This window comes from Macrotis lagotis, chromosome 8 (assembly GCF_037893015.1).
Source record: "Macrotis lagotis isolate mMagLag1 chromosome 8, bilby.v1.9.chrom.fasta, whole genome shotgun sequence".
In the NCBI taxonomy this organism is placed as follows: Eukaryota; Metazoa; Chordata; class Mammalia; order Peramelemorphia; family Peramelidae; genus Macrotis; species Macrotis lagotis.
In genome coordinates, this window is record NC_133665.1 from 104,839,573 (window position 1) to 104,865,769 (window position 26,197).

At 36.2% G+C, this 26,197-nt stretch overlaps 1 protein-coding gene across 1 annotated transcript in view; it reads right to left on the minus strand.

Annotated features, from left to right (window-relative positions):
* Window positions 1-26,197, minus strand: part of QRICH1 (glutamine rich 1) — a 77,647-nt gene that overhangs the window by 24,447 nt on the left and 27,003 nt on the right. The window contains exons 2-3 of the mRNA XM_074197913.1: window positions 21,310-21,639; window positions 9,753-10,781 (exon numbers count right to left, since the gene is read on the minus strand). Of these exons, the coding sequence (XP_074054014.1) occupies window positions 9,753-10,781; window positions 21,310-21,618 (1,338 nt within the window). The 5' untranslated portion in view covers window positions 21,619-21,639. The remainder of the gene's footprint in view (window positions 1-9,752; window positions 10,782-21,309; window positions 21,640-26,197) is intronic.

Here is a 26,197-nt window from a genome sequence, read left to right on the forward strand (position 1 = left end):
TCAATCTTTGAGAAAAATTTGTATAAACTAACTTCTTTATTGCATAAGATAATTTCTTTAAAAATCTGTTCGATTTCTCCTGAGAATCCTTCAGACACAGTAATTTTTTTTTCATTTTAGTACTTCCATTCCAATTAAATTCTAAAGTTTTTTTTCTGAAATTGGATTATTTGACCATTTGCCAATGTAGGTATTTTATATTTTTTAAGTATTCTATTTCTTTTAAATTCTCAATTTTGTTAGCAGAACTGCATAAAAAATTCTAACTTTTATAAATTTTTGATTTTGTTTTGATTTTAGCATGCTGGTTTTTTTTAATTTTTAAAGATTTTATTTGAGTTCTGAGTTTTACATTTTTCTCCTAATCTTACTCCCCCCCCCCCCCCCCCCCGGAAAGCAATCAGTCAGTCTTTATTTTGTTTCCATGTTGTACATTGATCCAAATTGAGTGTGATGAGAGAGAAATCACATCCTTAAGGAAAAAAACAAAAAGTATAAGAGATAACAAGATCAGACAATAAGATATGTTTTTTTTCTAAATTAAAGGGAATAGTCTTTGAAATTTGTTCGAATTCCACGGCTCTTTATCTGGATGCAGATGGTATTCTCCATTGCAGACAGCACAAAATTGTCCCTGGTTGTTGCACTGATGGAACAAGCAAGTCCATCAAGGTTGAACATCACTCCCATGTTGCTGATAGGGTGGTACAGTGTTTTTCTGGTTCTGCTCATCTCACTCAGCATCAGTTCGTGAAAAATCCCATCAGTTAAGCATGCTGTTTTATTATTTTTTTTTAATTCCCTGCCCTCTTTAATCAGTTTGAATAAAAAAGTTTATTGATTTTCTTAGTTATTTCAAAGACCAAAAAAACTTTCATTTCTATGAAGTATTTTTCCAGGGTTAATAGGAGTTTCCAATTAATCTAGTTCTCCTTTAATTTTTAAAACCTCTTTGGTGCTTATTTTAGTTTTGCTTATTTGTTAGGTTTCTAATTTTTGAAATGAATACTTACTTTATTAATCTTCTTTTTCTATTTTGCTAACCTGTTTCTAAGGATATGATTTTCCCCAAGGATTACTTTAGCTACATCCTGAACATTTTGGGATGCTGTTTCATTATTATCATTTTCTTTTACATAATTATTGTTTCTTTAATCCATCCACTATTAAGTCTTCATTTGTCATTATCTTTTACATTCTGAACTGATAACTATTTTATTGTGCTTTGATACATAAAGAATGTATATGCTACTTCTGACTTTTACATTTCTTTGCAATATCTCTGTCTCCTAATATAGGATTGATTTTTTTGTAAAAGAAAACTTTACATTGTGTAGCAAGGTACGTATATTCTTTTGTAGATGTGGTCTTTTATCAGTGATTTATTTTCCATTTTATCTTTTTGTTAAACTTAACCAAAATGGACAATTAAAATTGCTATTCATTATTGTGTTACTACTTGTGCATTAAATATTCTTTTCCATATTTTCCGCTCAATTTTATTTTATACACGGATCTGAAATTTTTTTCTCCTGACCTTCTCCCCAAGTACTAAGAAAACAGGAAAAAACAAAACCAGTTTTACACACACTCTTACACACAATCTGTCTATGTATTCTATGTTTCTTTTATGAATTTAAATGGTATTGCATTTGGAGCATACAAGCAAAATTGATTTGTGTTTTGTGGTGTATAGCTCTATACAATATAATATAGTTTCCTTGTTTATCTCTTTTAATATGCTTTTACTTTATCTAATAGAATGATTTCAATTCCTGCTTTTGTATTTACTTAATGCATGTAACTTTTTTTATTTTAACTGTGCATATCTTCATTTTCAAAATGTTTTTCTTGAAAGCAAAGGACTATGAAGTTTTGTTTTCTTATCCAATCTGCTAAGTTTGTTTTATTGAATTGTTTGGGGTTTTTGCAAGGTAGTCAACTAGCTGCCCTGTATTATTGGATTATTTAATCCATTAAAGTTAAGAGAGGTAGGCTTATATTTTCCTACATTTATCTCTATGATTAGTTGTTGTTCAAATTATAATTTATTTCCTTTGTCAATTGAAACACAATAAGATATCTCCTCAGTTATTTTAGTGTTAGCACAATCCTATTTCCACTGTTTTTCTCCCTTTATTCTCAAACTCCCCTCCTTAATGATTTCCTTATTTTCAGAGTTTTGCTTATGAGTTCCTTTTTCTTTCATCTAGTTATTTAATTCTTTCACTTTATCGTTTCTTTCAATTAAGTAGTCAAGTTGAATACTTTTTTATACCTTTAAGTTTCAATTGTTAGTTTTTAAATTTCCATTTTCTGTTTTTCCCTAGAAAGGATTTTCTTCTTATTCTTTTCATCATGTATCTCCTCTTTCTGTTTATTCTAGGCTTATATTCTTTGATTAGAGGCCCTTATACTTATTTAGTTCTTCTTTATTCTTTGTATTACTAATGAAATTAAAATGATTGTGGTAACTAGTCTCAAATTCTCTCTTCTAGATACTTTGTTACTGCATTGTAGACCTTGCCTTCTGCCTGACTTTTTTCATTTGCACCTCATCTTAGAAGTACTGGTTTTTACAGGTGAGAGAATATATTGTTTCAATGTAAGAGTTTTTCTATGTCCCTGTCTGTGCAGTTAATTCATAAATGAACTCTGCATTTTTCTTTGGTCATTTTCCCCCCTTATTTTCATCAAAATCTTCATTCTTTTGAAGGTCAATTGCTTCCCAGAAGCTCAAATTCCCCTTCTTATGAGTCAGGATTTTTCTATGCAAAAGTTTGCTCAGATTATAGTCATTATAAAGTCCCCATGTTCCTTTATAGAATATCTCTCTTAATATAAAGGATCCTCCCTCCCAATCTCTCTTTTCCTTTGCCTCCTCACCCATTCTCATGTAGGTGATCTCAAGAGCTTACATGTGTCGTTTTCCATTCCTGATTAGATTACAGTACATATTTCCCTCTTTTTCTTCTGCTCTCTTTTTATATACTTCTCCATATACTTTTCTAATTTAGTCCCACAAAAAACAACAACCCCCCCCACCACTTATCTAACTATAAAGTGGGTGTTGGTGTGGTTTAGTTCATAACCTTTCAGGACTGTTTCTTCACGATCACTGCTCTATGAACTCTGCTGTCATTTACATGCCTCAAGTTTCTTAATAGTCTCTCAGTTGTTATTTTGTTATTGTTGCTATATTTAATTATCTTTCTTGTATTTCTTTTGTCTGGGGCACTTAAGAAGCAAACAATCTCTGGCCTTGTCTTATAAGAATGTCTTGAATATCACTATTATTGAAAATTCATCTTTTTCCATTTATGGTTAGGATTATATTTATCTCACCCTGGGATTTATCTTGAGTTTCACTGCTCCCGGGAAAACATTATTCCATTACCTCCAGTGTTTTCTGAAGGGTACAGAATGTGTTAATTAAATTTTCTTTTGTATTTGAAGGGCTTTCTCATAGTTGTTCGGAGATTTTGTTACTTATCAATCTATTTTTAAATATAAATGACATCCTTGAGCTTTTTTTTTCTGGAGGCAATCTGTTAAGTCTTTAGATAAGCACCCCCTCTTTTCTGTAATCTTGTTTTCAAATTTTTAACTTTTCTTCTGGGAGAGCTTTAATTATAAAGTTATCTCTATATACCTTGTGTTCAAAATCAATGTTTTTCTAGTAGGGAGAGCAAGTTTTTCTTTTAGTGTTATTGCTTTTAATTGCTCTTCTTCCAGCATGCATTCTATTACAGAATCAGTTATTCTGAAGCACTAAAAAAGAAAGTTTGTTCTTTTGTAAGATTTATCACTTAAGAGTCAAGTTTTTCTGTTTTGCCAGTTAGTTCTGCTTTGCAGGTCATAAATCCTGCTCTCACATTTCTTATTCTCTTTTAAATTATTCAGGAACAGCATACTGTGGGATTATGCTCTCATCAAAATTCAAATGTTCTCTGCCTCATGACACATAGAATCATTTTCCTTTGTCTTGCAATATTTATTCCTAGATGCTTATGCCATTTGTTAGATCCGGACATCATTTCCTTTTGTCATTAATGTCTTCAGTGTTGGTTTATATGCTTAAGGTTTTTGAGTTTTCTTCTTCTTGAGAACTATGATAATTTTAGTCTTTTTTTCTTTATTTTCCCCTATTGTTCAATTTCTGATTCCTTTCCTTTTTTTTTTAGTTTTTTTGCAAGGCAAATGGGGTTAAGTGGCTTGCCCAAGGACCACACAGCTAGGTAATTATTAAGTGTCTGAGACTGGATTTGAACCCAGGTACTCCTGATTCCAAGGCCGTTGCTTTATCCACTATGCCACCTAGCCACCCTCCTTTCCCTTTAATAGCAGTTTCCCTGAAGAATGGATATCAAAACAAGTCACTCTGGGGGGCAGAGTGAAGATGGTGGCGTGAAGACAGGAATTTACAGAAACTCATTCCCCAAAAAACTCCAAAACCCATCAAATTATAACTCTAGCCAAAATTTAGAGGGGCAGAACCCAAAGAAAGACTGAGTGATACAACTTTCTAGTCCAAAAACAACTTAGAAGTTCTGTAGGAAAGGTCTGTTTCACCGGGACCGGGGGTTGGAAAGAATCACAACACAGTTGCAGCACAGGCATAGCACAGCCAGGCCAGGCACCTGGGTCTGTGGCAGAGGGGCGATTTCCCGACTTCTTGGCCCAGGGATCACTGGGGACAGCTGGAAGGGGTGACGAGAGAACTCTGCTGCATCAGAGTAGAGCACCAGCCTTGGAGCAGCCTTGCAGTGAGAACCTGAAGTGGGAATCAGCGGAGCCACCCAGCACTTCCAGAGCTCCAGTCCACAGATGGTTAAAGGGGTCAGGGAGGGGGGACTGCAGAGCTCTCTCTGCTTTCCAGGAGCAGGACTCTGCTGTTTGCCCACACTCAGATCCAGGTTGCAGTCTGGGCCCCATACCACCACAGGCAAGCAGGGACCCTCCTTCACAGCTCCAGGGCAGAGGGAGAAGACCTGTGGTCATCCACCTACCAGAGCACAGGCAGAGAGCAGTCAGAGTCTCTCATGAGACCTTGGAGAAATTAAGGTCCCTGTGGATTGTCCCCAAAACCCACCAAAGCATTGGAAGTACAGTAAATCAGTCATAGGCTGAGGAAATGAGCAAACTAAAAGAAGAATCTGACCATAGAAAATTACTTTGGTCCCTTGGAGGATCAAAATACATACTCAGAAGATGATCAAGTTGAAGTTTCTGTATCCAAAACCTCCAAGAGAAATAGAAAATGGGTTCAGGCTATGGATGAGCTCAAAAAAGACTTTGAAAAACAATTAAGGGAGGTGGAGCAAAAGTTGGGAGAAGAAATGAGAACGATGCAGATTAATCATGAAAACCAAGTCAGCAGAAATACAAAAAAATACTGAAGAAAATATGTTAAAAATCAGTTTAGACAAAAGAGAAAAAACAACACAAAAAGCAAATGAGAAGGATGCCTTAAAAAGCAGAATTGGCCAGCTGGAAAAGGAGATAAAATAATTCTTTCAAATGCAGAATGGAATGGAATGGAATGAAGCCGATGGCTTTGCAAGAAATCAGGAAGAAATAAAACTATCCCATAAAAACTAAAAATTAGAAGAAAATGTGAAATATCTCACTGGAAAAATACCTGACCTTGAAAACAGATCCAAGAAAGATAATTTAAAAATTATTGGGCTACCTGAAAGTCATGAGCAGGACAAGAGCCTTGACTTATTTTTCCAAAAAACAAAACAAAACAAAAACAGCAAAATTGCCCTGAGATCCTAGAAGTAGAGGATACAATAGAAATTGAGGGAATTCACTGATCACCTACCAAAAGAGATCCTAAAGAAAAACTTCCAGGAATATTATAGCCAAAATCTCAAACTCCCAAGTCAAAGGGAAAATACTAAAAGCTGACAGAAACAAACAATTCAACTACTGTGGCTCTAATTATACAGGATCTGGCAGCATCTACATTGAGGGCTCATAGAGCTTGGAATGATATTCCTCGGTTTACAACTGAGAATCAACTACCCAGGAAAACTAAATATCCTCTTTCAGGGGAAAAGTTGGACTTTCAATGAAACAGGGGACTTTCAAACTTTCCTACTGAAACAACTAGAGCTGAATAGAAAGTTTCATCTCCAAGTACAGGAACTGGATGAGAAGGACTAATTATGAAGAACTTAATGATGTTCAACTGTTTGTATTCCTGCATGGGAAGAAGATACTGATAACTCATGAACTTTCTCATTTATAAGAGCTGTTAGAAGGAGCATATGTAGACACAGGAAGGAGCTGAATATAATGGTATAACATAATAAAAAGATGGAGTCAATGGGTGATAGAGCAAAGTACCAGGAGGAAAATAAAGGAGGGGAAGAAGGAGCTAAGATACTTCACATTAAGAGTCAAGAAAAAGCTTTTACAATGGAGTGGAATGGGGGAAGGCAAGGGGGGATGAGTGAGCTGAGCCTTCATTCTCATCAGAAATGACTCAGAAGAAATAACATACACACTTAATAGGGTGAGGAAATCTGTATTACTCTAGAGAAAAATGAGAGGAAAGGGACAGGGTAAGAGGGAATGGGGGAGCGAAGGGGGAGTAGGTGATTGAAGAGATGGAAGATCATGGGAGAGGGTACTCAGATACAACATACTTCTAAACAGGGACAAGATGAAAGGAGACAGAATGGAATAAGTGAGAGTGGGAAGGAATAGAGTGGAGGGAAATACAGTTAGTAATAGCAACTGTGGGGAAAAATACTAAAACAAATTCTTTGGTGGACTTATGATAAAGATACCAACTCATCCCAGAGACAAAGTCGTTGGAATCTGAACACAGACTGAAGTACACTTCCCCCGCCTCTCACTATTCTTGAGGTTTCTCATCTTGGGGGGGGCAGGGGTTGGTTTATGTTTACTTTCACAACAAGATTGTTGTAATAATGCAAAATAAATATCCCCCCAAAAAGAAAATAGATTGAATCATTTGCTTTGATTTATAGAAACATTCAAATTTTTACTCAAAGTTTCATAAATAGTTCAATGAATTGAACTGAAAATAAATTCCATTATTCCCCCCCCCCCCCAAAAAAAACCCCAAGTCAGTCTCCTCCCAATATGGGCAATTCCCAGTTCATAGGTCTTATATTCAAGTGATTTCTAGGGACAGGACTGGCCCCAGTTAGATGCTAGTTTATTTCTTTCCCTCAAACTTGGTGAAGAATTAATTACACAGTTCCTCTTCCCCAACAAGTGTCCTGCTCCTCTGTTCTTTAGTTCTCTAGCTGCAACCTGAGCAAATTTTTGCTGTTTGTAGTCTATATCTCCAAGACAATCATTTTGGCAATACTTAAGAGTTTTGTATGTGCCTGGCTGAGTTTGACACCTCTATTGTAATAGTTGAAGGTGATGAACTTGGAAGTCCATCTGGTTCGAAATTCCTACTTCTGATACTTACTAGCCATTTAACATACTTAAAGTCGCTTAACCAATCTGTAAATTAAACTCTGCAAACTCAATGAGCTCTAAGGTCTTTATATAAATGTGTTAATATTGTACAACCAACATCTAGCTTTCTATTCCTTCAGAATGCTAGACTCCTTAAGGCTAGCAGTTTAAGGAGAATGAAAATCAGTAGATATGATCTCAGTCCAGAGATACTCGCAATAAGACAGCTGTGCACCAAGATCAACTGAATAAACAGCACTTCACCTATTCCACCTCACAATGCTCACTGAATAGTAAAATGGTGAGCAGAGTGATTTTAATTGTTCTATCCTTTAGCAAAGTACATAATGTTGAATTTGCTTAAGTCAAATTTTCCTGACTAAATAAAATGCTAATTAATAAAAACAATAACCTGACATTTAGAAAGAACTTTAAAATTTGCATTAATTGCCTTAAAATTTCCAAAATGCTTTATACTCACTGGTTTGGGTTTACAACTATCTTATGAGGTAACTACTATTAGTATTATCTCTACTTTGTAATTGTGTATACAGCCCAGAAAGGTTGAGAGACTTTATCAGTGTCCTATAGTTCTGGTGTTGGAGTTTCCTGACATTAAGTCACATATTCTTTCCACAATTGCATGCTGCCCTAACTACCTCATCTCGATCTTTCTATCTCACTCAACCACTCCACCAATCCCAGCCTTCCTTCTAGGCCAGCTCCAATACTTCATCCTCCACAAATGTTTCTTAACTTCACACAATCTAAAATTTCTATGCACTTTGAATTTCAAACCACACAATATACCATTTGATGGTCTTAAATTACTAAGTTAACATGCATAATTTATTTCATAACTAAATTCTAAGATCCTCCAGGACACCTCTTTGATGTTCCCTTTCCCTCATGTGGGAAGTTAGGTGGCAAAATTGGATAGAGTGCTGGGTCTGGAGACAGAAAGATTCATCTTTGAGTTGAAAATTTGGCCTTAGTAGCAAGTCATTTAGCCCTGATTGCTTCACTTTCCTCATTTATAAAATAAGCTGGAAAAGGAAATGGCAAATCACTCTAGTATCTTTGCTAAGAAAATCCACCAAAAGTCACAAAGAGTTGGATACAACTGAAAAACAACTGAACAACAAATTACTACCTAAGATAATGCTGCAAAGTTCGAGAGGTAGATAGATAATAGTCACATGAGAATTCTGAAATGTGAGTTCTACAAAACAACACCGATCATAAATCTTAGTAGATAAGACAATTCAAGCAATTTTTTTTTTAGGTTTTTGCAAGGCAACGGGGTTAAGTGGCCTGCCCAAGGCCACACAGCTAGGTAATTATTAAGTGTCTGAGATCGGATTTGAACCCAGGTACTCCTGACTTCAGGGCCAGTGCTGCTTTATCCATTATGCCACCTAGCCACCCCAAGCAATTTTTAAAACTAAAATTTTATCATTATACTGATAAATAACTGCAATTCTATATAGGCTGATACAAATTATTTGTGATATAAATGAAATTGTGGTTTTTGGACAGTATTTTTGACTATAATAGCTGACCTCTAAGATATGGTCCATAAAAGGCTTCACTGTGAGACAACATCACCAAATCAGTACACATAGATCCCATCAGTGTCTGGAGTCTTCTTACGTTGCAGTATTCTATACCTCTTCCAGTACCCTTCTCCCAATGGAAAAATTTCTTTTTGGATCTCCATTTCAGAGAACAGCCCCCCCCCCCAACCACCAAGCTTCATTCTTCTCTTGCTGACTCTGCATTTTACCCCCAAACCTCCTAATACCCCTTCTCATTACTCTTTTTGTGTGTCATCTCCTATTAGAAATTTTTTTTTGACAAGGCAAATTAAGTAACTTGCTCAAGGTCACACAGCAATCCCATTAGAATTTAAGCAATTTAAGGCAGAGAGTTTGTTTTTGCTAATATTTGTGTGCCCAGCATATAATAATGTACTACCCCTAATTACCCACCCCTGCTACCTAGCCTAAGGATCTTCTTTCCTAAAAGAGTTTCTAATTACTTCAAAGACACCCCAGAGGCTGTCTAATTGCACACAAGACAAAAACAGCTGAAGGGAAAAGAATTTTCTTCCTCTCTGAATGTTTCCTCATATCTAAGAGTTGACTTCTTTCTAATTTTAAATTGCTTTCCCAGCTGAAACTTCATGGCAAGATAATAAAATACTAATAGAAAGAAATCATCTCAATTCTCAAGGACTATATGGTTCTAAGAGAACCATGGGCACCACTGGATCCAGCATAAATCTGACAAGTGGGACTTACTGAACAGGTGACTTGCAGTTGCTGCTGTTGCTGCTGTTGTTGCTGTTGCGTCTGCTCTGGTGTTGTCTGCTGCTGCTGCTGAGGGTCCCAAATGTGAACAGTCTGCGCTGCATTCTGATAGGCTCCTGCCACAGCTTGCACTGCCACTGGAATGTGGATGTTACCATTCATGAACTGTGCTGGAAAGAGAGAGTTTGCAAGGGTCTGCACAACTTCCTCATGGGAGTTTTTCACCACTGATGTGGTGCCCACCATCTTATCTTTATCATCCTCCAGTTTTACAGTTGTCAGGGCTGTTGGTGAGCCACTAACATGGACAGCATTGTAGGCCTCCTGAGGGATAGCAATGTGAGTAATGTTCTGTTGCTGAAGGTCACCCCGTGGTTGAGCTGAGTAAACCGGGATGGTCCAAGTCTCTCCAGTTGGGCTGGTAATGGTCCCAGTGGCACTATACAGATGAGCACTGTCCACTGTCAACAAGTCTGGCCGCAAGGACACGTAACTTTGTTGCTGGCCCTGTGGAATGGCCAGTACAGTAGCAACTGGTTGCCCGGAAATAGCGTACGACACAGTTATAGGCATATCTACTTTACGTTTCTTCACAGGCTGAAGGACACTAGCAGTACTGATCCGTCGCTCTCCTTCCCTAGGTGAGCCTTGCTGGGAAGGTGGTGGGGAAAGTGCACCAACTGTCTGGATCTGAATTTGCTGGCCACCAGCAATAGCTTGACCTGCCACTAGTTGGGCCTGGATCTGCTGGTGCTGTATATGCTCTTCCTGAATCTCTGTGGCCTGGATTTGCTGGGCAGTCTGCACATGTTGCACCTGGATCTGAGCAGCCTGAAGCTGAGAGGGACTCGGGCTCTGTAGAGTCTGACTTTGTATTGCCTGTGATGCCTGTTGTTGGGCTTGCCCTTGGATCTGCACCTGGACCTGGATGGGCTGCTCTGAGGCTTGATGGACAGTGAGCTGAGGAGAAAGCTGCTGGGCTGAGACTTGCTGAGGAGACTGCTGCACTTGGACCTGGACCTGGAGTAATGATAATTCAACAATAGTTAATTGCTATTTTGTATAAGGTATTGTGATGAATGCCAAGAAACAGTTGCTGTCTTGAAGAAGTTTGTAAAATAACGGACAAGACATAACATCCAAGTTTTACCACTTACTACCAGTTTCATGACCTCTCTTGGCCTCAATTTCTTCACTTGCAAAATGAGAGGTTCTTAGCAGATAATTTCTAATGCCCTTTCAAGTTAAGAATCTCATGTTCTTTTTCTGTAGACATATGCCCCACAAATATGAAACAAAGCAGAGTGTGCTAAGTACCAAGAAAAGATTCAAAGAATCATTAGAAATATGAGGAAAAGATCACTTTCGTGGGAGGAAGGCAGGTGTATGAAACAAAAATCAAGAAAGCTGTGCGTGAATTGGGTTTTAAAAAGAGGAGACTTCAACAGGGAGAACTTGGGGTAGGATAAGAAACAATATAGTCCAAGCACGAGGACTGGAGGTGGGGGGAGAGGAGGGAAGAGTACAAGGAAAGACAAAAAGATAAAAGGTGCCCGGAAGAGAATCTGTTACAGAGAGAAAGTCCATTTCAACTGAAGGTAGTTAGGACAATGGGAGACTTAGAGTCAGGAGGAACTGATTTCCAATCCAGCCTTAAGTATTTACTAGCTGAATGAACCTGACAAATAACTTAACCTGTTTGCCTCAGATTCCTAATCTGTAAAAAGGGGGAAATAAAAAACAGGATTACTTCCCAGGATTGTTTCAAGGATCAAATAAGATAATAATTCTAAAGTACCTGGCATAATAATTCTAAAGTACCTTGTATATAGCAAGTACTATATAAATGGTTTATTACTATCATCATCATCATCATCATCATTGAATAAGTGTAGGGGGCATAACAAAGTAACAAGTTTTCCATTATCAAATGGGGAATTAAAGCAAACTCCTAATAGTATTGAACCAGAGATTAATACAGAAATTTTTTCTTGGAGAATTTTCTTGTTTAGCTGTTAACAACAGTGGATTTACAACTCTATAATTTACTGAGAACAACAATTCTTGATAATTATTAAAAAGATTAAGTTTTTGTGGTATATGTATGTCATGGAACACTATTGTTCTATTAGAAACCAGGAGGGATGGGAATTCAGGGAAGTCTGGAGGGATTTGCATGAACTGATGCTGAGTGAGATGAACAGAACCAGAAAAACACTGTACACCCTAACAGCAACATGGGAGTGATGTTCAACCTTGAAGGACTTGCTCATTCCATCAGCACAACAATTGGGAACTATTTTTGGCTGTCTGCAAAGGAGAGTACCATCTGTATCCAGATAAGGAGCTGTGGAGTTTAAACAAAGTACAAGTACTATTCCCTTTAATTCAGAAAAAAACCCAAAACAACCCAGATGTCTTATGGTTTGATCTGGTTACCTCTGAGAATTCTGTTCTCTTTAAGGATATGATTTCTCTCTCATCACACCCAATTTGGATCGAGGTACAACATGGAAACAAAGTAAAGACTGATGGAGTGCTATCTGTGGGGTGGGGGTGGGGGGAGGGAAGCAAGATTGGGGGAAAACTGTAAAACTCAAATAATATCTTTAATAAAAATTAAAAAAATAAAAAAGATTAAATTTTTAAAAAATATATAGCTAAATAAAAACAAAAAAAATCTAACTTTTACATTATTTTTATAGTAACATTTACAGTTACATAATACATTACAGTATTCTGGCAACAAATTCTGAAAATGTTTTGGCTCTCTACATTATGCAATAAACTTTGCTTGGAAAACAGAAGGTGCATACTCAATTAGTCCTCATGAAGATGGCTAAGTAAGAATGACACTGCAAAAAGAGCATTAAAAAGTTTGGTATTTAATACCAGGAGATCATCTAGGAGTAAAATATATTGCTTCATTTTTTTATAACAGGGAACTAAAAGCATAAAGACAACAGTCAATAGAAATTAACAGGATTAAAATCAATAATCAATGTCTGATGTTCTTCCTAAATCACCCAGCTATGTTTTTAAAATCCTAGCTCACACGCTTTCTCATTTCACTGACTCATTCTGAGGAGTGATTTAGCAAGACTTTCAGAGTTAATAGCAAAATGGATGGGAGTGTCATGTTAACAGTAAAAATTGACTAATAAAATTAATATAAATTCTCATTTAAGAAAATTCTGAACCTCAGTATAGAGGTAAGCAAATCTACATGCAATAAAATGATTCTCATCCCTAAAGTGACTTGCCAAAAGGTTAAAAGTTAGGGTACTTTCTGCTATCAAGGAGAAAAGATAATATTTAAAAGACTGTGCCTCAATTCCAATAGATTCTTTTGCTTAGGAACTTCACTTAATAAATGCCAGGGAATCTCTGAATGAAGTTGTCTCCTCTTTAATTTCCCTTAATTAAGAAAAAATTTTATATCAAATTTTTCAGATAAGGGTTTTTGTTGTGTATATATATATACATGCAGACATACAAAGAATTATAGATAACTTGCCAATAGTATGATCAAAAGCCATTGAAACAGATAAGTGGTCAAAGGATAATGTGTATTCAAAAGAATTACTGACTATTAACAATCATATAAAAGAATGCTCCAAATCACAGACAATAAGATGTAGACCAGTACAACACTGAGGCTTCACCTCATATCATGAAGTGGCAAAAACAACAAAAGATGAGAAAACAATCAATATTGTATAGATTGTACAATAGCCACACTAGTATATTGTTGCGGAGCTGTGAATCACTACAACCATTTTGAAATTTATGTAAATAAAGTGGCTAAAGTACCCATCAGACTCCTCATTTGTACAGCTTTAGAAAAAGCCCGGGAAGACTTGCATGAACTTATGCAAAATGACCAGAATCAGGAGAACAATTATATAGTACTAACAATGTGAAAACCAACAGCTTTGAAAAACTGAAGAACTCTGATTAACACAATGACCAACTATGATTCCAGAGATATCCTGAAACATGCTACCCACCTCCCATCAGAGATAATGCACTCAGTGTTTAGGTGTATGTGTGTACATACACACACATACACATATTTTCTACACATGGTTAATGCCAGAATTTGCTTTGTTTAAGGATATATGTTTATTATAAAAGTTTTGTTTCTTTCCCTTTTACACTGAGGGAAGAAGTAGAAAAAGCAGAAATTAGCATAATTTTTTAAAAACCTTAATTTTTAAAATTCCTCATATGCAGCACTTTTTTGTAGTAGCAAAGATTTGGAAACAGTACATGCCTACTGGGAAATGTCTAAACAGACTAAATAAATATTATAGGAATGTAATGGAATATTACTGTGCTGGAAAAAATAAGGATACAGAGAAACAGAGGCAAATAAGAACTGATACAAAATAAGCAGAACCAAGAAAACAACATGCAGTATAACCACAACAATGAAAATGAAAAGAACCACTGAAAGCGAAAGTTGCAAAATCACAATCAGTATAGCTTCAATTCAGTTTATGTCAGGATAAGTGCCTACTTAAAGCAAAGTGAAGCACACAATACCAGCCCTCCAGGAGCTCACACTCTAATTGAAGGAAGAGGGAAAAATATGAAGACACTCCTTTATTCCATTCCTTTGATGGGAGGTTCAAAAGTATTGAGTATTGAATATATTTTTAGATTTTCAACATTTTAATCAGTTTTAGGAATTTTTAAAATCTCCTTCAACAACATAATTCTTCTGAGAAAAAAATAGACCTTTGTTATGTAAGATGGCTCTCTAAATGATGAAAGAGATTGACACTAGGAAAAATTCTAGTGACATAAAAAAACATCAATGCTATAGAGTTATAAAGAACCATAACTGCAAAAAAAAAAAGTAAGACATTTCCCATGACACTTCTGAAGAAGTGTGAGTGTAGAGAGGGGAGGAGAAATTTATGGGTAAAGAACACTGACTATAATGTCAGATTTTCATCTATTTATCAATTTTGCTGACTTCCCCCCTTCTTTCTCTTTTTCTTTCCTTTTTAAATTCTTTGTTATAAAAGAAAATGATCTTTTGTTTTTCTGTCAAAAATACTCTAATAGCTGGTTGAGGAGAGTGTTATTAGGAGAAATTCTGAAATTCATCTTAAAAACAAGATTATTGTTATTTTAAGTGAATGTCATAAAATTATAAACATGGTTCAGTGAAGAAATATGAGAAGACATATTCAACCACTTATTTCAAAAGGGGGAAAGAACCATGGGTATGGATATTATTTTGAACTTTTTTTTGGTGTATGGGTTGGTTTGGATATATACCAAGTTCTCTCCTTACTTGAAAAGGACTCCTTATTACCAGTGGTCATATCCAGTCTCTTCTTGAACACTTCTGAAAGAGAAACCCATTAACTCTTCAGACAATCCATTCCACTTATGTGAAACTATGTTGTAACTGTTTGAAGTTACTTCTGATATAAAATCTAAATTTGCCTCAATAGCATCAACACATTATAACTAAGGGCAGGCAGTGAGTTGGTGTGGAAGACAAGAGTGCTGGGCCTCAGGTCAGAAAGACCTGAATTCAAATTCAAATCCAATCAGACATTTAGTAGCTATGTGAAGGACACTAGCCAAGTCCTTAACTTTGTTCACCTCAGTTTCATAATTCTAAGAAGAAAACAACAAACCACTCCAGTATCTGTGCCCAGAAAACCCAAGAGGGATCACGAAGAGTTGGATATAACAGAAAACAACTAAACAAAAACAACAAAAAATATAACTAAAACCTACACTCATGACATCACCATAGTCTTTATAAGCCTATGAAGTTAACTGCCCTCCATAATGTTTTGGCTTTAACCAAAAAAAATCATGTTTTCAAGAAACCAATTACTGATGTTGGGTAGGATATATATGCTCAACTCTCTGAAAGGAAAGATGGAATCAAGTTCTTCCTCCCAGAAGAGAGCTTTTTAAAAAAATCAGCTTTTACTGTTCTAGGCCTAGCAGAGTTAAAACAAATAATAGTAGTAAGGAATGTAGCAGCAAAACAGCTCAAGGTCTTGAGTGTTTTATCTATGAATATATTCTTTTTTTAGAAGGCAGTCAAGTGAAAAAACAAGAAATTTAAGTGTCAGAAGATGTAGAGCTTAATAAAGACTTTGTTGCCTTTTCATTGAGTAACTCCTTTCTTCTGAGTGTGCTCATTTTCCCTCTCTGTAATATTAGGAACTGAATTAGATAAATTCTTTCAACTCTGTACTCATTTCTCTAGAAATCTTTTACCTTGCACTTATTTTGCTGTTTTACTAAATTAATTTTTTCCTTTCTGTTAACAAAAATAACCCTCTGGTGTAATATCTAGATCTGCGTGACTAACCTCTCCATGGCTCACTTTCCTCAATTGTAAAATGGGGATATTACTAAATCTTTAGTGTTCTATGAATGTGACCTAGGATCGATTTCAAAAATAAATTTACATTATATTCCCTTTTGTCTTAGTCTTTTTCTGGCTCAATAGTAGTTAGTTTGTTCATGGGAAAATAAGGAAACAGTTTTCTACTAAAACAAAAAATTCTCACTTCAAAATAAAAGTTTCTGACAGCTAGACTAGAAGCAACATAATCTCTACTATCTACCATTTATTCACTTAGTGTTAGGTCCCTCAAATAGTTGATACTCACCATTCTTCCAAGGAAGTCTTTTTTCTTTTTGGCTAGTAACACAACACACTCACTACTTATACTTAATGAAACAAGAACCAAGTCCACCTTCTCAGGGAAATCAATTTCAAGCAATGCCTTAAAGCATAAGGGGAAGGGATCCAAGTTGGCAAAAAATAATGGAGGCTGGGTAAAAATATCTATAAAACAATGATTCCTGATTATTTTCTTCCACTTTAAGTATAAACACCTAAACTTTAAATAAAGGAGACTTTTGTGTAAACATGGACATGTTTTCTCAAGATCCCAAACCCACTCATTGTGCAGCAATACTTCCTCTGGGTTATTTTCTTATTTGCACAGGCAAAAGAATCAGACAAGATTCTGTGTTAGGCTGGAAGTCATCCAAAGGGTCTGGCTTTCATGAGAAAGGAGACGAAGGCTTCTCACTTAGCCAGAAGAGGTCACTAGAGAACATCAGGAGTTCACCTTTTCTTAGCATAGGAATTGAGTTATGGTACTCTTTCCAAATAGTTCATAAAAATATAGAAATCAAAGGATATCAGACATTCAAAACTGTGTTTATAAAACTACTCACCATCAACAAACATGTACCAAATCCCTATCAGGGAAATGATACTGTACAAATAACAAAAAATGGGATAAACAAAGAAACTGTAAAAAAATCACCCTAGGGTGCCATTTTCTTATGGAAGAATGAAAGAGAAATAAACAATTAGATGTTTTAAATAACTCACTTAGCTTGATACATCTTCTAATTCCTAATAACTACCACATATAGGGTATCCAACTTTTAAATAAGCTTTGTTTCAAAGTTCATTTTAAGTCAGTGAATTGGAAATTAATATGGCTTTCTTGTTGTAATAATGGTATATGATCTGCTTAGGTTTTTAGATTCTCCTACAAAAAGCCAAGAAAAGAAATTATAGAAGAAAGAAGACTAAACTTGGATGGACCTGAAAGTTATTGATTTGATTTTTTTTTATTTAAGGCAATGGGGTTAAGTGACTTGCCCATGGACACACAAGTTAGGCAATTTTTAAAAAGTGTCTGAGGCCAAATTTGAACCCAAGGCTGGTGCTCTATCACTATGCCACCTAGCTTCCCCCATTGATTTGAATTTTGCCCACAATCCTGGTAACCATGAGCAAGTTATTTCTCCTCTCTGTGACTCATTTTTCAGATCTATAAATCAAGTATAATATTTGCACTATGTAATGGTGTACTTTATTTTATACTAAAAACTTTATTTCAAGTGGATTACTCATTTAATTTACTAGACTCAGTTCTAACTTACTAAGATTTGTTTCCAAAAAACAAAATGATTTTCACTTTACAGTTACACCCTAAGTGATTTTCAAAGAGGGTACTATAGGCTCCAAAAATAGAAAATTTCAAAGGCCTTTGAGCATTAACAGCATCATTGGAAAAAAAACAGATTCCAAAATAGCTAAAAAGGATCTAGAAAGTGCTGAAGAGTTCCAACAGTGGTACCAGGGAAGGTATCATATGTACAAAGTCAGGTCGATGTTTATCCATGAAGCCAGAGTCACAGAGCAAGACAGATTTGCTGGGTAACACTGCGCTATGTATCCATCCTAACTAGGAGATTGTGCCTTACATTGTATATGTTCCATGATTTTAACCTGGGTATCGATGCAACAAACTAAACACTTAATGTAATTCCAGAAAGGGGACAGTCTTTTCTAGCTATAGCTTGGCTCTGTCCTCCTAAGGGGTTCTAATCACTTTTCAGTAAGTCTGAAGGATCAAAAGAAAATGTAGGCTAAAACAGCATCTCTGCAAAGACTATTCCAAAACCCTTCATAAGGTCCAGAAACATCCCCTCACTTTAGTCCTCAGACAGATTCTTCTTCTTCCTTCTCCTCCTTCTTCTTCTTTTTAGATTTTTCAAGGCAATGGGGCTAAGTGACTTGCCCAAGGCAACACGGCTAGGTAATTATAAGTGTCTGAGGTCGAATTTGAACCCAGGTACTCCTGACTCCAAGGCCGGTGCTCTACTCACTGTGCCACCTAGCCTCCCCTAGATGATTCTTTTAAACCAATCCAGGTCACTTAAGATCCACCATGACCACTCTAACAAAAGCAGCAACTATTACCTCTATTACCTTCTTTCATTTGAATGCACTAAGCAGAAGAAAGGTGTAACAGAGAGACTTAGAATAATTAAACATAAGTTCAAATTCTCGCTCTAATACTAACTGTAGGACTAAGAGTCATTTGCTTTGGGCTCAGTCATCTTATTTATGAGTATAAAAAAGTTTGTGCTAAGGTACTATACGAGTTAATAGTCATGGGCTTATTGCTTTCCATAAAATGAGACATTTCTTCTTTACCTTCTAAGGTACTAATTTTTGGGTATAAATTACCACCTTTTAAACTAATTTTTTTATTATTCCTTACTGATTCCTTTTTTCAAATCAATATACATAAGGATACAGCAGGAATAAACAACAAAACTCTATGGGTAGAAGCAACCTTGAATAAAAATCAAATCCAACTTCCAGGCCTCAGAATCACCTAAGATATTTTCTTTTTTTTTTTAAAGTTTTTACAAGGCAATGAAGTTAAGTGGCTTGCCCAAGGCCACACAGTTAGGTAATCATTAAGCGTCTGAGGCCGGATTTGAACTCAGATACTCCTGACTCCAGGGCCGGTGCTCTAACCACAATGCCACCTAGCCACCCCCACTTAACATATTTTCAAAGAAGCACAGACATTTTCTACATGGACTGGCACATACAATAAAGTCCTGCATCTCGTTCCCTAAGGGAGAGTTCAATAAATCCTAGAGATGCTAGGTCACTACCATGTCTAGCAATTTCAGTATGACTTACAATTTCATGAGGATGATCTTATTCAAAACTTACAAAAATACAATCTAATTGGGGCGGCTAGGTGGCACAGTGGATAGAGCACCAGCCCTGGAGTCAGGAGTAATTGAGTTCAAATTTGGCCTCAGATGCTTAATGATTTACCTAGCTGTGTGGCCTTGGGCAAGCCACTTAACCCCACTGCCTTGCCAAAAAAAAACAAAAACAAAAAAACCCCAAAAAACTAAAAATACAATCTAATTTTCCTGGTCATACACATAAGCTTTACTATAATGATGAATTGAAAAAACAAACAAAAAAAATTTATAGCATAAGGATCCATTAGAGGACCGTAACATACATATCTCAGCTTCAGTTATACCAGGCCCTGGGTGCCATAAAGTACAAGTGGTCATTAGGGTTTCTGATTATCCCATATATAACTCAGCTAGCTAGTGTCTACTGAGCATTTAGCAAGAGATCCTTTTTCATAGCCAAAAGAACCTCCTTCTAGTTTTTTTCCTTCTTTGAAAGCTGACATCTATTTCCAAAGGAAATTTATTGAACATCATTTAAGGAGAAATAAACAGAATCACTCCCAGGTAGACACCATTGCATTGCCTTCCCCACTTGTGGAGTAACTAGAAATATCTGCCCTATCACCTTCATTCCTCCATTATTTTCTTTGCATCCACCCCCCCCAATTTCAGAGAGAAAGGGAAGAAAAACAGCTCCAGAAACCTGAGATAGAACAAAAAGGGGCAAAATACTTCATGCATATTAAGAGGTGACTAGGGCACTCATAAACAGAAAGCCTCAAAAGAACAAATGTAAAAGAACTGAGAAGATATAATTTTTGGAACTACACAATTAAGACCTTCAAAATTGACCAGTCTTTCTAAATACAATAAGAATAGGAATGAGGGAAGGGGTGATGTGCCTCAGAGCTTTATGGGAACATCCTGGCTTTCTATAGTTCAACACTGGTCACGATGGAACAGACTGAGAACAAGGATGACAGAAGAGATCTGGGAAGACACAATCTGTTATTATCTGACATATACCATTTTTGCTACTGTTCAGTGGTGTCCATCTCTTTGTGGTCCCTTGTGGGATTTTGTACTCTTTTGTGATCCCTTGTGGCGTTTTCTACGCAAAGATACTGGAATGGTTTGCCATTTCCTTTCAAGTGAAGAAAATGAAACAAACAGGGTTGAATGCCTTGCCCAAGGTCATTCAGTAAAAGTCTGACGCCAGAATGGAAATCAGGAAGATGAGTTTTCCTGATTCCAGGTCTAGCACTTTATCCAATTTGCCACCAAGTTATTCAATTGTAGTAATGGAAAATCAATATCCTAGGTCCTATCTATCTGCATGTTCAATGAGCTGAACCAACATGGTTTTACTGTAATCTCTACCAAAAGCAGTCTCAAAATTCAGACCAGAGTCCCAATCCTGCAAAGGCAGGTGTTGGTGATCCTATCCCAGGGAGGGAGATGAGACAGGGGGAAGAATGCAGGCTTCTCCATCACATGTCAACTGAAAACACATCTCAGATATATTATATAATGGATTCCTAGTAAAGTATAATAAGTTGGGGGCAGCTAGGTGGCACAGTGGATAAAGCACTGGCCTTGGAGTCAGGAGTACCTGGGTTCAAACCCGGTCTCAGACACTTAATAATTACCTAGCTGTGTGGCCTTGGGCAAGCTACTTAATCCCACTGCCTTGCAAAAACCTAAAAAAAAAAAAAAAAAAAAAAGGTATAATAAGTTGAAATACATACTGTCACTGATGTTCCTTCAAGATGGCATGTGTGATTTACAGGATTCTTTCAGTTAACTGTCATTGTAGCTATGCTTCTCTAATGGCAGAAACCATGGTATTAAACACTAATAATTCTATGTAATGTAATGGAAGCATAATGCACCAAATTCTGAGTTTATGCTTTATTAAATAAATCACAAGGTCAAAATCATAGGCAAATGATCAAAATAAATTTCATTTAACAAAGAACAGTAATTTATCACTAGTGATAATCTAATATTTCCTCTTTACCTGAACCTGCTGTGGCTGCTGGACCTGGATCTGTTGTTCTTGCTGTGTCTGCTGCTGAACACTGGTGGTTACAGGACAGGCAAGTTCAAGTAAAGATCCAGCCACTTCGGTGCTATCTGTGTAAATGCAGTTTCCACCCTGTTGGTATACCATAGTAGTAGTAGCTGTCTGCTGGAACTCCTGAAATGCTTCAGGTCCCTTGGATGCTAAGGAGTCCAGAAACTCCTTCATCCTGTGTTGCGGGATTGATCGTGCCTTCACTCGGATGTATTCTTCAAAGGAAATGGTGTTTTCCAAAGAATTATTCATATTGCAAAATCTTTAGGAATCCTAAAGATAAAGAATAAAACAAAAAGGCAAGGTTCATTTATTTTTCTTTCTTTTTAAAAGCTCTTAATAACAGAACAATCAGCAATCTTCACAATGGAAAAGACTTTTTTTTTTTAAGACAGTTGGAATCTAGGGGGATGACGTTTTTCATGCAAGTTTATATAGTAACATATATTTCTTAAATGACATTGCTGAAACCAACTTATATCTGCTCCTGTTTAGCTATTTTCCTCAAAATGTTGGAAGACACAGAGAGACAGCGGAATAGAACACTCAATAAAGGGAAAGTATTGTTGTTAATTAATCAGTCTAAGTATGACTGGAACTGAGCAGACCCAACCTTACGAGAACTTATATGTTATATGTAAAAATACACTGTAATCAATTGCTTTGAAGGGGAATGAAAAGAAAACAGGAAAAGGATTAGGAACTAAAGTAAATGAAGTCTGGAAAACAAAAAAAAAAACCAAAAAAATCCATACTTAATCTAGTCCCTAGTGAAAGTAATAAAAGCACATTCATTTTACAATGGTATGGTCTGATGATTATCATATCTCACTTGTTAAGACAAGAATTAACCAATAAACTATGGTCATATTCACAAGTACCATAAAAAAAAGCCTTATAAAGTCTAGTATTGTGGGAGGCATTAAAATATATTTGTTATGCTAAAATTTTAATTTTATTGAATTATTAGAAATAACTATGTTATATGGGCTGGCTGGGAGGTTTGTTATTTTTGTAGCAAACATAGTTTTTCAATTAGATTTTACCTACAAAGCAGCTTGGTCAATTGTCAAACTCCTTTAAAATTATAATGACCCAGTTCTGCCCCCACAAAAGAGATAGGAGAAGCACTGGCCCAGCTCCCCAAGTTCTACAGTTTCTTACCCCTGAACTTCTTTGGAGAGGCAGGGGACTAAAGTGTAGAATATTGGCTATAAGAGCATATTATAGCTAGTTTTGTTGACCTTTTTTCTTTCCTTTTTCTTATTCTTTATTAAAAAGGATGGTTCTCCAAGAAATAATACCTATCAGATCTATGGAAAACAGTTTATAACCAAAGAGAGAGAGAACATTATAAAATGCAAAATGAATAATTTTGATTACATTAAATTGAAAAGTTTCTGAACAAATAAAACCAATGTAAGCAAGATTAAAAGGCAGTACTTCATTCTCATCAGAAGTGGCTCAGAGAGGAAATAAAAATCACACCATATAGTGTATAGAAATCTATCTTACCCTAGAGGAAAAAAGGAGAGGAAAGGATGGTAGAAAGGGGACAAGGGGAGGGGTGTGTGTGGGGGTAATAGAAGAAAGTGAATAACATGGGAGAGGGTAATCAGATACAACACACTTTGAAGAGGGACAGGGTGAAAGAGAGAGAGAGAGAGAAAGAGAGAGAGAGAGAGAGAGAGAATGAGAATAAAATAAATGGAGGTGGGGAAGAAGAGGATGGAGGGAAATACAGCTAGCAAAAGCAGCTGTGGGGAAAAAAGAGTGAAGCAACTTCTCTGATGGACTTAATTAAGATAAAGAATGTGATCCATACTGAAGACAGAACTGATATCTCAATATAGACTGAAGCACACTACTTTTTTTCCCTCTCACTTTATTTTTCTTGAGGCTTCTTTATCTTTAAGGGGGGCGTTATGTTTACTTTTACAACAAGACTATTGGAGTAATATGAAAAAAATAAATAATGTTTTTAAAAAGGAAGGAGTAAAACTGAGTCAAATTTATAAGAGTACAAGTCATTCCCCAAAGGATATGAAAAGGCAATTCTCAGATGAAGAAATTAAAGCTACCTATAGTTATATGAAATATGCTCAAAATCATTTCTGATTAGAGAGGCAAATTAAAACAGCTCTGAGATGCCACCACATTAACCAATTAACTAAAATTAACCAATTAACCAATATGACTAAAAAGGAAAATAATCTATGTTGGAGGGGATATGGGAAAACTGGGACAGTAATGCATTGCTGATGGAGCTGTGAACTGATCCAACCTTTCTGGAGAGCAATTTGGAATTGTGTCCAAAAGGCAATAAAATTGCTTACCCTCTGATCCAGTAATACTATTCCTAGGTCTCCATTCCAAAGCGATCATAAAAAGGGCAAAAATCCTTATAGTAGTTCTTTTAATAGTGGCAAAGAATTGGAAATTGAGGGGTACCCATCAATTGAGGAATGCTTAAACTGTGGTATATGAATGTGATGGAACACTACTGAGCTTTAGAAATCCTGAGGGACAGGACTTCGGTATAGCCTGGAAAGACTTGAGTGAATTGATGCTGACTGAAGTGAGCAGAGCCAGAAGAACAGCAACATTGGATTACAATCAACTATGATGTCTTGTACATTTCAGCAGTATAAAAATCAAAAACAATTCTAAAAGACTTATGATAGAAAATATCATTCACATCCAGAGAAGGAACTACGGAGTTTAAAGGCAGATCACAGCTTACTAACTACAATTTTTAAAAGTTGTCTTATGTATTATGCTATTCTATGTTTCAATTTGATTCTTTTTTCACAACATGAATTTAATATGGATTTATATTTAGCATAGTTATACATGTATTTCCTCTATTACATTGCTTCATGTCAGAGGGAAGGGGGATAGAAGGGAGGGGGTGAAAAATGTGAAACTCAAAGCCTTGCAAAAAAAAAAAAGATTGTTGAAAACTACTGTTACATGTAGTTAGAAAAATAAAATATTAAAAAGTAAAAAAGGATGGTTCTCTGGAAAAATCTTAGGGGAGCTATAGTAGAAAATAAGAAATACAAAACAAGATAAAATAATTCTTATTTAAAAAAATTATCATTTCCTCTAAATCCACCCCAGTTTCAAAATTTTCCATTATTATTAAAGGTGCTAATATCCTTTTAGTCATTCAGGTTCACAATCTTGGCATCATTATTGATTCCCTACTCACATACACAAACAGTTGCCAAATCTTATTTTTGTTTCCCATCTGTCTTCTCTCAAAATGCCCTCCACTCTAGTTCAGTCCTTCACTACCTTTTGCCTAAACTGCTGAAATGACCTCCAAATTCTTCTCCTCCCTTCTTTCTCTTAATCTAGTTTTATTTTATTTATTTTAAATTTTATTTTATTAAAAAAATAGTTCTGATCATATGATTTTCAACAAACCCTATTGTCTGGGCTTAACTATCATTTCAGCCTTTATTAATTTATATTTTGAGGTAAGCATGATAATATACATAACTTCAGTAACACATGGCATTGTGGCACATGTTCAAAATTTTTTTACTGATTGGGTATGTGAGCAAAGAATTATGGAGCCCACTCACTGATTTAGATCCTCTATTTCTGCTATTTCAAGTGCTCATTTTTGTACAGCTAGATATTGCTAATCAGTGAATCAAGACCAGAGAAGACAAGATAGAAGACAAGGGACAGAGAGGGTAATTACCTAAACTAAATTTTTTTCTGCCAAAAATGATTTTCACTTGATCTTAAAGATGAAAGGAAAACAGTGGTAGTGAGGGGGAAAAAATTTAACCACTTGCCTCTGCAAGTGCCCCAGTTTTTATTACCAACAGAATTCTCCAAAGAAAAAAGACATTTCTAAACAGTTAGCATCAACCTTGTACCTTGTAGTATGCAGAATGCAGGGCCAGTACAAACACGTTTATTTTAAACAGCAATATCTCCAATGGCATGTACAAGCTAGCAAAAAAATGTGCACAAAATTGTTTTTTTTTTTTTAAATACTAACAAGAAGCCACTAAATGCAAACATTTGTTAAAGAGCTCTCCAATACAGGAGCCTAAACACTATAGCATCAATAAAACACAACTATTTCTATGAGATAAAGAATTAGGTCCTTTTCTAATCTCAAGGACATTTTTTTTTAAGGTTTTTGCAAGGCAAATGGGGTTAAGTGGCTTGCCCAAGGCCACACAGCTAGGTAATTATTAAGTGTCTGAGACCAGATTTGAACCCAGGTACTCCTGACTCCAGGGCAGGTGCTTTATCCACTGTGCCACCTAGCCACCCCAAACACCATTTTTTTAAGTTTTTTTTTTTTTTTGCAAGGCAATGGGGTTAAAGTGGCTTGCCCAAGGCCACAGAGCTAGGTAATTATCAGGTGTCTGAGATCAGATTTGAACCCAGGTACTCCTGACTCCAGAGCCGGTGCTTTATCCACTGCGCCACCTAGCCACCCCAATTATTTTCTTAAAAGACCAGAAACCTCATCTTGCTATCAACTCTCCTCTCTCTGAATTCATAGGACATCTTTTCATGCCAGGAATGCCCTATCTTACTATTTTTTCTTCAAACTGAGGTCCAGGGTGCTTCCTCCCTGCTCCAAATTCCCCTAAATAAAAATATGCTCATCTCCAAGATTTGCCTAGTTAGAGCACAGTCCAGAGTCCTCTGACCCTATTGCACCCTCCCCAATAGAAAGCCCATAGAAGCAAAGTGATTTGCCTAAGGTCACAGATGTATTAAATGACAAAGATGAAACCATGACTTAAGGTATCCTAACTCGAAGTCGAGGGTTTCTTCCACAACACCATAGGAC